This window comes from Salmo salar, chromosome 05 (assembly GCF_965601325.2).
Source record: "Salmo salar chromosome 05, fSalSal1, whole genome shotgun sequence".
NCBI lineage: Eukaryota > Metazoa > Chordata > Actinopteri > Salmoniformes > Salmonidae > Salmo > Salmo salar.
The window spans coordinates 36738707-36750954 of record NC_138295.1 but is presented as its reverse complement, the minus strand read 5'-3'; the positions used below and the strand labels follow the sequence as shown (position 1 = coordinate 36750954).

The following is a 12248-nucleotide window of genomic DNA, read 5'->3' as shown; positions in this document are numbered from 1 at the left end:
TTGTGAAGATGCTGGAGGAAACAGCTACAAAAGTATCTATATCCACAGTCAAACGAGTCCTATATCGACATAACCTGAAAGGCCGCTCACATGGAAGAAGCCACTGCTCCAAAACAGCCATAAAAAAGCCAGACTATGGTTTGCAACTGCACATGGGGACAAAGATCGTACTTTTTGGAGAGATGTCCTCTGGTCTGATGAAACAAAAATATATAAAGACCATCGTTATGTTTGGAGGCTTGCAAGCCGAAGAACACCATCCCAACCATGAAGCATGGGGGTGGCAGCATCATGTTGTGGGGGTGCTTTTCTGCAGGAGGGACTGGTGCACTTCACAAAATAGATGGCATCATGAGGTATGAAAATGATGTGGATATATTGAAGCAACATCTCAAGACATCAGTCAGGAAGTTAAAGTTTGGTTGCAAATGGGTCTTCCAAATGGACAATAACCCCAAGCATACTTCCAAAGTTGTGGCACAATGGCTTAAGGACAACAAAGTCAAGGTTTTTGGAGTGGCCATCACAAAGCCCTGACCTCAATCCTATAGAAATTTTGTGGGCAGAACTGAAAAAGCGTGTGTGAGTAAGGAGGCCTACACACCTGACTCAGTTGCACCAGCTCTGTCAGGAGGACAATTCACCCAACTTATTGTGGGAAGCTTGTGGAAGGCTACCCGAAACATTTGACCCAAGTTAAACAATATAAAGGCAATGCTGCCAAATACTAATTGAGTGTATGTAAACTTCTGACCCACTGGGAATGTGATGAAAGAAATAAAAGCTGAAATAATTAATTCTCTCTACTATTATTCTGAAATGTCACATTCTTAAAATAAAGTGCTGATCCTAACTGAACTAAAACAGGGAATTTGTACTAGGATTATATGAAAAACTGAGCTTAAATGTATTTGGCTAAGGTGTATGTAAACTTCCGACTTCAACTGTACAAGGAATTTCTCAAAGCTGCTTATGAGAACCTTGCAAACTTGTACCTAGCCGGTGGGGATTCCAGGTGCGGTGCCACCACCCAGGATATGGCGGTGCTGGCTGCACTGGCTGCAGTAACCCATGGGGAGGTGGGTCACACTCAGACAATCAGAGAGGGGGCAACATATTGTGTCCCTGGTGGCACAAAATAATCAAAGGTCTGACTGTGCAGAGATGCTTGAGAAAATGGTCAAAACGGGGGACCAGCATGTGTGTGTTTCAGGGGAAGGGGCTGTATCTGAGCTCCATCAGCTAGGACTTGACATTGGTTTATCAAATCTCAATTTTGCATGCCTTCTCATGCATTCGCACATCAAGTCCTTTCTTGACTTGGGCTCTGGGATGGAACAACTGTTGAACATCTGAGCTTGCGGTTGTTTGTGGGGGAAGGATGGGGAGTGTGTGTGTGTGTGTGTGTGTGTGTGTGTGTGTGTGTGTGTGTGTGTGTGTGTGTGTGTGTGTGTGTGTGTGTGTGTGTGTGTGTGTGTGTGTGTGTGTGTGTGTGTGTGTGTGTGTGTGTGTGTGTGTGTGTGTGTGTGTGTGTGTGTATATATATATATATATCCCACATCTGTTGCTATGGGGTAATGATGTTAGGGACAATATAGGATGAATCACAATAATTACATGCCAAAAATGTAATTTCTGTAATGGCAATCCTGGTTATAGGTAACAATTCTTCGCATGAACTGCCTACATTATTAACCATATTATTAGTTATTTGTGGAAATTAAAATACACATCATTTTTTATATGTATATTTTAAATTCAGTGCATTCAGAAAGTATTCTTGACTTTTTCCACATTTTGAAACGTTACAGCCTTATTCTAAAATGGATTAAATAAAAACAGATCCTCATCATTCTACACACAGTACCTCATAATGACGAAGCAAAAATAGGTTTTTAGAACATTTTGCAAATGTATTACAAATATAAAACAGATATCTTATTTACATAAGGATTCAGACCCTTTGCTAGGAGACTCGAAATTGAGCTAAGATGCATCTTGTTTCCGTTGATCAGCCTTGAGATGTTTCTACAACTTGATTGGAGTCCACCTGTGGTAAATTCAATTGATTGGACATGATTTGGAAAGGCACACACCTGTCTATATAAGGTCCCACAGTTGACAATCTATGTCAGAGCAAAAACCAAGCCATGAGGTCGAAGGAATTGTCCGTAGAGCCCCGAGACCGGATTGTGTCGAGGCACAGATCTTGGGAAGGGTAGTGCAACATTGAAGGTCCCCAAAAACACAGTGGCCTCCATCATTCTTACATTTACATTTAGTTTGGAACCACCAAGACTCTTCCTAGATCTGTCCGCCCGGCCAAACTGAGCAATCAGGAGAGAAGGGTGTTGGTCAGGGAGGTGACCAAGAACCCGATGTTCACTCTGACAGAGCTCCAAAGTTGCTCTGTGGAAATGGGAGAACCTTCCAGAAGGACAACTGCAAGACACCACCAATCAGGCCTTTGTGGTAGTGGCCAGACGGAATCCACTCCTCAGTAAATGGCACATGACAGCCTGCTTGGAGTTTGCCAAAAGGCACCTAAAGGACTCTCAGACCATGAAAAACAAGATTCTCTGGTCTGATGAAACCAAGATTGAACTCTTTGGCCTGAATGCCAAGCGTCACAGCTGGAGGAAACATGGGACCATCTCTACGGTGAAGCATGGTGGTGGCAGCATCATGCTGTGGGGATGTTTTTCAGTGGCAGGGACTGGAAGACTAGTCAGGATTGAGGGAAAGATAAAAGGAGCGAAGTACAGAGAGATCCTTAATGAAAACCTGCTCCAGAGCGCTCAGGACCTCAGACAGGACAACGACCCTAAGCACACAGCCAAGACAACATGGAGTGGCTTTGGGACAAGTCTCTGAATGTCCTTGAGTGGCCAAGCCTGAGCCTGGACTTAAACATCTCTGGAGAGACCTGAAAAAACTGTGCAACGACACTCCCCATCCAAACTGACAGAGCTTGAGAAGATCTGCAGAGAAGAATGGGAGAAACTCCCCAAATACAGGTGTGCCAAGCTTGTAGTGTCATACCCAAGAAGACTCGAGGCTGTAATCACTGCCAAAGTGCTTCAACAAAGTACTGAGTAATACTTATGTAAACGTGATATTTCCGTTTTTTTACGTTTCTAAAAACCTGTTTTTGCTTTGTCATTATGGGGTACTTGTGTAGATTGATGAGGGGAAAAAAACGATTTAATCAATTATAGAATAAGGCTGTAACATAACAAAATGTGGAAAAAGTCAAGGGGTCTGAATACTTTCCAAATGCATTGTAACTGTATATAATACAATTGAGGTGAGGGCGTTGGAAATTATTTTGTCGGTTAGTCTGCTTCTGTTCTGTGGGTGGCACTGTTCGATCGTTTTTAAGAATGGGTCCCGGTCTCTCGGGGACCCTGGAATCCGGGGGCATGGGGGTGGTCAGCCGGTCACTGGGACGACAACCCTACTTGCGATGGGGGGAGATTTTAGCAGGTGGAATAGTGGAGAACAATTGGAGGTTTACTTAGCAGCAATCCAAATATCATGGTACAGCTATATGGACACTCAACCATCATGGTACTTTTTAATGGTAAGTTACAAACATATGTTATGATAAATATTATTGAAACTTGTATTTCGTTATGGTAATTGGTGAAATAAGTTTAGCCCGTTATAATTGTAATGGCTTAGCAGATAGTAAGAAAAGACAATCAATATTTACCTGGCTAAAAGAGAAGGAATATAATATCTATTATTTCCAGGAAAATCATTAAACAATTCTAGATAAAGTTGTGAGGAAAAAGGACTGAGAAGCGCTAATAATTTCTCCCATGAGCAACTCAAAAGGGGTGATGATATTAATTTTGATCTGAATATGCAAATTGTCCAAACAGATCCGCAAGGTAGATGGATGATTTTAAATATGTTAATGACCCATAAACAGATTTTGCTCATTAATCTATACGGTCCAAATAAGGATGATCCACGCTTCTTTGAAAATATATATAATAATTTATAAAACCTACAAGCAATAAAAGACTATGATGGAGGGAGACTATAATACGGTTTTAAATACCTCAATGGACTGTAAAGGAAATCACATTACAAACTATCACCCTTATGCACTTAAGGAAAACACAAATGTCATGGATATATTGGAACTAGTGGATATATGGAGGCTTAAATATCCTGCCCTAGTGGGATATACATGGAGGTTTAATATCCTGCCCTAGTGGGATATACATGGAGGTTTAATATCCTGCCCAAGTGGGATATACATGGAAATTTAATATCCTGCCCTAGTGGGATATACATGGGGGTTTAATATCCTGACCTAGTGGGATATACATGGAGGTTTAATATCCTGACCTAGTGGGATATACATGGAGGTTTAATATCCTGCCCTAGTGGGATATACATGGAGGTTTAATATCCTGCCCTAGTGGGATATACATGGAGGTTTAATATCCTGCCCTAGTGGGATATACATGGTGGAGGCTCAATCAAGCTGGTCGTCTTGACTACTTTCTTATGTAATTCTCGCTGGCACCAAAAGTTTAAAAAGGGCTAGGGGACAGAATGTGGTTGGACCATCAAATAATTGGCATGTACATTACTCTTACAGAATTTCCACGTGTGCGAGGATATTGCAAATTTTATCAAAGCCTATTGAATGATAACTTGTTTTTAACTAGGACAGAAGAATCTATAACAGACTTTTTCCGACATAACATAGGTAAAGCAGATCCCCTTATTGTATGGGATACTTTTAAATGTGCCTTTAGAGGCCATGCAATTCAATACTCATCTCTGAAACAAAAGCAATTTAGGTCAAAATAGTCCATATTAACAAAGGAAATAGAAGGATTAACAGTACAGATAAATAGCAATAAAACTTTACCATAGAGGCACAGAATACGTTAAAGGAAAAACAAAAAGAAATGGAGGAAATTATTCAAGAAAGAGCAAGTGTAATTTATTAGAAAAATAATGTGAACTGGATGGAATATGGAGAGAAATGCACCAAATTATTTTTGAATCTTCAACATAGAAATGCTACCAAAAATGATTTACTGAAACTTGTTACAAATGATGGAGTCACCCATGATTAACCAAACGATATTTTGAAAGTGGAAGCGGAGTACTTTAAGCATATGTTTTCATTTCAGTCTCCTCCATCTCCAAAGTTATGGATTTTATGGATTTTTTTTCTATTAACAAGATCAAATTAACAGCTGTACAGAAAGACTAATGTGAAGGCCAAATTACAGAGGAGGAACTTTTTGATGCAATTATTAAGTCCAGGAAAACTCCAGGGCTGGATGGCATACCAAACATTTTTTGATGTACTCAGAGGACCGTTATTAGCATGTTTTAACCACTCACATAAAAAATGGTAAATGATCAGATACTCAACAAAAGGTTTCTTAATTCATTATTACTGAAACAGGACCCAAGTGGTAAATATAAAGATCCAGTCCATTAAAGGCAAAATTCAAGGCGCATAGAATTAAAAAGTTATTGTCGGATATTATTCATCCTAATCAGGCAGTTTTTTAACATGGATGATACATTGGAGATAATATAAGACAAATACTGGAAACAATAGAAAACCTGGCCTGGTATTCATAGCTGACTTTGAAAAGGCTTTTGATGAAGTACGACTGGAATGTATACATAACATTTTGGAGAATCTCTTGTAATCTCAATGGGTTAAAGTTATGTAATAGTAACCCTATGTCTAAAATAGTAAATAATGGCTACTTCTTAGATGGTCTAAAACTGTCAAGAGGAGTAAAACAAGGTTGTCCATTATCCGCACATCTATGTTTTATGGCCATTGAAATGTTAGCTATTAAATATATATAATATCAAGAGGCTAGATTTGGATCCCAGCACAGCCTCATCGAGGATCTAGATACTTGTTCTAACCTCTCTGAATTACAACCAAATTCTGATGTGTACTATATTAAGTAGTTTGTAAACAGAGCCAAAATTAGATAGAATATTGCCTTTTCCCATCCACTTAATTTGACATCAGAGGCAACCTTCATCTGATTCATCTGAATTATTATCTTTTTGTATTTTCTGCATGTCCCTGACCTTTTGGCCAACACACACACACGCGTGCACACACATGCACGAACACACACACACGTTCATTTGCTTTCCTTTTGTCCTTGGTGAACAATACGTTAATAATGCTAGATTAATAACATATATACACACAGCCCTTGGATGTCTGAAACCTTGACCCAGTTTGGTATTATTTCTCTATTTCCCATTTTATGATGAGGTATATCCTGTGTTTTCCTCATCTAGCACTAGGAGTTGTCCTCCTTTATTCTAATTGGCCTATAGGACCCCAGGTCATATGTTGTAAACTGGGCCTGACGCCCAAAAATCTGACAAAAACATGTTTGCTCACCGTGAGTGTGGAGGTCGTGACTGTCTACTTGTAAGAATGCTCCTGTGGTGGAATTAGTACCACCATCCCATGCCTCAACTTTCTTTGCTCTGGGAAAATTGGTAAGGACATAGAATACAACACAATACCGCTGCTCCGAAAATCGATTTTTTTATTGTCTGTGTGAATTTTATAGAGACAGGCAGTCTGTCTCCATAGAGACAGAAATAGATTATGAGCTGTGAAAGTTAATCCAAAGGGTTCGTCTTTTTGTCATGCTTGAGTTAACTTCGACCACCAGTTCAATGAAATCGCAACCCAATTAAATATCTGTTTGCATACTATGTTATTATGTTTAGTGATTGTTAACACAATTTCATACCATGTCTGGTGATAATTATCTGCTCATTATTTGAGTTGACAATGAACATATGCACAATGAGCAGACAGTGAACATAAGGACAATGAGCAGACAGTGAACATAAGGACTATGAGCAGACAGTGAACATATGCACAATGAGCAGACTGTGAACATATGCACAATGAGCAGACAGTGAACATATGGACTATGAGCAGACAGTGAACATATGCACAATGAGCAGACTGTGAACATATGGACTATGAGCAGACAGTGAACATAAGGACTATGAGCAGACAGTGAACATATGCACAGTAAGCAGACAGTGAACATAAGGACTATGAGCAGACAGTGAACATATGCACACTAAGCAGACAGTGAACATATGCACAATAAGCAGACTGTGAACATATGCACACTAAGCAGACAGTAAACATATGCACAATAAGCAGACAGTGAACATAAGGACTATGAGCAGACAGTGAACATATGCACAATAAGCAAACAGTGAACATATGCACAATGAGCAGACAGTGAACATATGCTCAATGAGCAGACTGAACATATGGACGCTTTAGCAGACATCTCACAGCATTTACTATCATAGCTTATTGTGGCCATTGTGCTCCTATTCCCAGGGTGCTGCAGGGGGAGTGGCGGCGACTGAAGTGGAGGCATGAGGAGGCGGCGGCGGCGCCCCAGCTGACGGAGGGGGGCGAGGGGTGTCCGGGATCGCCCACGGGGGGCCAGCAGGACGAGGAGCTCCTGGCCGAGGCGAGGGTCCTTCGGCAGCACAAGACTCGCCTAGAGACACGAATGCAGATCCTGGAGGACCACAACAAACAGTTGGAGTCCCAGCTGCAGAGGCTACGAGAGTTACTGCTGCAGGTAGGGAGGGAGGGAGGAAGGAGAAACAATTGGAAAGTGGTAAGAAAGATGAAGGAATGAAAGAAAAGATGGGTTGGAAAAGAGGGGAGGGAGGGGTGGGGTAGAGAACATCTCTAGTAAATAGAAAAAGACTAATGACTTAAACTGCAGGTACAGAGACAGGAAGGTAGGGGGATAGATACCACGAGAGACAGAGGGAAATACCTACGGTAAGGAGAGAAAGAGAGAGGGGGATAGACTCAAGAGGGATTAAGAAGCAGAACGATATGGGACTGACACTAAACGGAAGAGAGAAAGGGGAATAGTAAAGATAGTGGCTGGATTGAGTGAAAATACGACACTGCTGTAGAAGAATATGAATGTGGAAATGGGGAATAGAGATAGGGAGAGGAAGAAATGAAAGCTAATTTGTACTGCTGCACTAGGGGAGAGAGAGAAAGAGAGAGTGACAGAAAGACATTTCCTCATGTGAAAAGACTTTGGAAATTGGGAATAGAGAGAGGAGATTGAAAGAGAGGCTGATTTAGTGGAAAGAGGGGAATGGGAAGAGAGGGACAGAATACCAAACATTCTAAAATGATAGATTGTAACTTCCTGTACACTTCTATGAACCTCCCAACCATATAATGCATTTCAATCTCTTCCTACGAAATAATCATGCACGTACGCTCTTTATATGAGTCTGTTTATCGTTCCAATATGAAGTGATGGAACAGGGAAAGTGGTGGAGTGGGGGTGGGTAGTCGACTCGGTGTCAACCGTCAACCTCCGTTTTCATCTCTGTAGAAAGTAGATCTTCGTTTGTTCATCATGGAACTAGGTCTGAATCCCCAGCCAACGCAGCCTTCAGTTTCACTGGAACACTTTGACTTATTTAGTGCATCTACAGTACATGTTTACTGTATCCTTCAACCCCAACACGTTCCAAGAAACGTTTGTGGTTTTCTGAAGTAGCTGTCAAAATGCGAATTCTGTTGGGATTGATGACACTATTTATTTTCCAACAGCCTAAAGATGACTCGGAGGCCAACGGATCGGAACCTTCATCCCTGTCATCTCCGGTGTCAGGGGGAGGCCGTCAGGGGGACGGACCCAGTAGAGAGACCACAGACACAGAGGCAGCGGGTGAGCTACTAAGATGAACATTCCCAAATAGTAGGTCAGGTCTCGCTGGTGGGGTGCAAGTTCCAAGAAATTCCTACTGGATTAATGACTGAACAAACATTGTTTTGTTCATTCTGTGGGCCACAACAACATTAGTTCAGACAGAATGGAATGATTGAGTGTTCCATTGTCGCTCATCTCTCTCTGTGTGATGCTGTGTGTGCCAGGAGATGGAGATGAGGATCATGAACAGGACACGGTGCAGCAGCTGCAGGAGGTCATAGAGCAGCTGAGAAACGTCTTCCCTTCAGAACCTGGTGAGCCTCTGACCATACAGACCTTAGACAGACACAACAGAGACAGAACCATTAACCTGATGACGACACACATAGATTTTTGCTGAGGGGGTCTCAGGGTTATGTAGTCATTCTGAATGATATACTGTATACATGCCCCAGTTGGTAGAGCATGGCGCTTGCAACGCCAGGGTTGTGGGTTCGATTCCCATTGGGGACCAGTATGAAAATGTATAAGCTCACTACTGTAAGTTGATCTGGATAAGAGCATCTGCCAAATGGCTCAAATGTTGTTGTTTTTTTAAGTAAAATGAGACAACTTTGAAATGAACTATGAAGACAGTGATACAAAATGACCTTGAACAGAGACGGAAACAAGGTAAGGAATGTCTGAGGAGTGTCTAGAAAGATAAGCTACACAAGTTCTTATCTCAGTGGGGAACTACAATATAGGTGCCTGATTCATTGCCTTTAATACCTATTGGGCCTCAAGGCTACCAGAGTAAAGGTCAATCCAGTGTTTCTACAGCCAAACCCTCATCTGTTAGTACAGATTTGGCTCTTCTGCATGTGTTCTAAAACACATCATCTTCACTCTTAATGGACACTTTTTTTCCCCTCTCTCTTCTTCCAGGAGCAACGTCACTCATCTAACCCAGGGCGGGGCCTGGATTGCAGAGTGATGCCTGATGGGATGCCTGATGGCCCGTGCCCCATATAGCTGCCGTCAGAGAGCTGACCCCTCTCCCTCACCCCTGTGGGAGCCAAAGGCTAACGGCTAATGCCAACGTCCAGGCCCAGCCACGCACTATGCTAACAAGCTAAGGCTAATGGATAATGTTAGCGGTGCAGCCAGGCACTGTGTTAACCAGCTAAGGAAGCTAGCGGCTAATGTTAGCAGCCCAGCCAGGCAGAAACTGTGTTAGCTATGGCTAACGCTAGCAGCCCAGCCAAGACACTGTGCTAACCAGCGTCTGTGTAGTTGCCCGAAGGTGTGAAGCCTTATATCTGTACAGCACAAGGACATTCCACGAAAATGACTTTGACACAATGCAAAAATGGTTGGGGATTTTCCCCATGTTTTGTTCTGTTCGAGTGCCAGTAACTGTGTGCGTATCTCGGTATGTATGTGTGTTTCCTTTTTCCCCCCAATGCGTTTCAAACTTCTATTTTTTGATGGGGCGTTCATGCGCATCACTGTTGATTTGGGCCAGGCTGGCTGCATTTCATGCGGCTGTGATTGGGTGGCTGCGGCAGCCGTACCCAGAGCAGAACAGAGCAGATTGCCGGGTAGCCAGCGGGACCCACAACAAGCTTATTGACACTGTGGGACTGACACCTCATCAGTAAAACCCAATGATTTATTTAAGACAGCCAAAGTGCCCGCCCGGCCAGGCAGCGCTACTTCTGTGCACTGTGAGTTTCACTGCTTCCATCACACGCAGCACACAGACACATTGTTTCAGATGAACGCTCATTCTGTACTAACACACATTCATATCAACATTCATATCACACAGGAATACAAAAAAAAGATACACACACACACACACACAGCCACACACACATCCACAAGCAGTGGAGCGAGATAGGCTGTGAATATGCCTCGTAGTGTTCAGGAAGAGGGTCTGGAGTCGAGGCCAATTTGTATCATGGTTAAGTGTGTTTATCTGAGAAAGCATCTAGCGTTAAATGCCGGGCCCTCCACTGTTGACTCTGGCTCCTCGCTCCCACTGTGCACAGAGGGGGAGGCAGTGTGCCCCCCCCCCCCCCCCCCCATCTCCAAGGACACTAGGAAGGATTGAGAGAGGCACCACCACATTAACCCAGTGGCCCAATTCCAAATCAACTCTTAGTCTTTTCCACATGGCACTTCATCTGAAATGATCAGATAAGCAATATGCTAATAACTTCACTTTTCCCTCTGCTGGGTGGAAGGTTCACCATATTGCTTATATAAACATTTCAGGGGTACACAAATGCCTAGGATAGTAGGAGCTAGAGTCTGATATGGGATTGGGCTACCATCACACCAGGATCATGTGACAATCCAGGCAGAGGACAGTCTATTTGCCTTAAACCCAAACAGAGCCCGTCACGGACTAATAAATATGTTTTCATGCTGCTACCTGAAACATTATTGAACAGAGTTGGCCCTGGCCCTGGCTCCTGCTTTCCCCCTCTTCTTTTCTCTTTTTATGCTTGTGGCCAGATGTTAAAGTACTGGCTCAGTGTGTTCACTCAGCGTTTTCACAATCAGAGGACGAGATTGGATCAGTGGGGTGTATGGGGATTTCATACAAGGTGAGATTCGGTTTAGGGGTCTGGGTTCTCTGGCATTTTGCATTTTATTTGTGGATTTAGAGAGGCTTTATGAGTATGGAAAGGGAAGACGGTGGGAATTCACAGCGCTAGAACGGCCTAGCACCTGAGAGACTAGTTAGAAAAGGCTGGGGTCAAATAGGGTTTTGGAGGCGTGGAGGGAGGATGGATGGAAGGTGAAAGGGAGGTGGAAGGGAGGCTCGGAGGGGGTGGAGATCTGAGAGACAAGAGGAAAGAGGAAGAAATAGTCCATTTAGCACTCCTGGGCTGAGCTGAAAGGAGCGATCGACTCTGATGTGCTTGCCACAGCAAATCTCTAGAAAGAGACAGACAGGAGGTGAGTTATTTCCTGGAAAAGAGGAAAGATGCTCTGGGTTTATTATGTAGCATATCACTTCCATAACCATAAAGTTATTACACCCACATTCGCAGGGAGCCATGATGCGAATGGTTTCGAATAATTCAGAGAACGTTCTGACCTTATTGCCAAGAACAAGATTTGTTTGAATCCCATCTCGGTATTCGTTAGACTTTATCCCCTCCAGGCGCCAACGTTCACATTTGACATCGTTGAGCGCCGCTGTGCCCGTCTTGTTTGTTTTGATGCCGTTGCTAGGGAACTGTCCCCAAGGACACGGCGCTGCAGGTTGTGAGTCGGCAAGGTGGGGCGCCGTCCATAATGGAAATGCTAATAACCATATGGGGAAGAGAGAGTGCCTCGTTTCCATACCTCCCCCTGTACTCCCCCACCTTAATGAGGCCTGCCACTGTTTAGTGTTTAGCTGGCATACAGTAGATCGTCATTATCATCTGTTCTACCTTTGCCAAGCGCTGACATGCACCGGCATCCTTTCTTAACATGTCAGGATCCAGGAACAAA

General features: G+C 43.0%; 1 protein-coding gene across 1 annotated transcript in view; it reads left to right on the top strand.

Annotated features, from left to right (window-relative positions):
* Positions 1 to 12236, top strand: part of drp2 (dystrophin related protein 2) — a 99563-nt gene extending 87327 nt beyond the window's left edge. The window contains exons 22-25 of the mRNA XM_082974920.1: positions 7397 to 7646; positions 8654 to 8771; positions 8978 to 9067; positions 9681 to 12236. Coding sequence (XP_082831046.1) covers positions 7397 to 7646; positions 8654 to 8771; positions 8978 to 9067; positions 9681 to 9700 — 478 coding nt within the window. The 3' untranslated portion in view covers positions 9701 to 12236. The remainder of the gene's footprint in view (positions 1 to 7396; positions 7647 to 8653; positions 8772 to 8977; positions 9068 to 9680) is intronic.
* Positions 12237 to 12248: the final 12 nt, after the last annotated feature.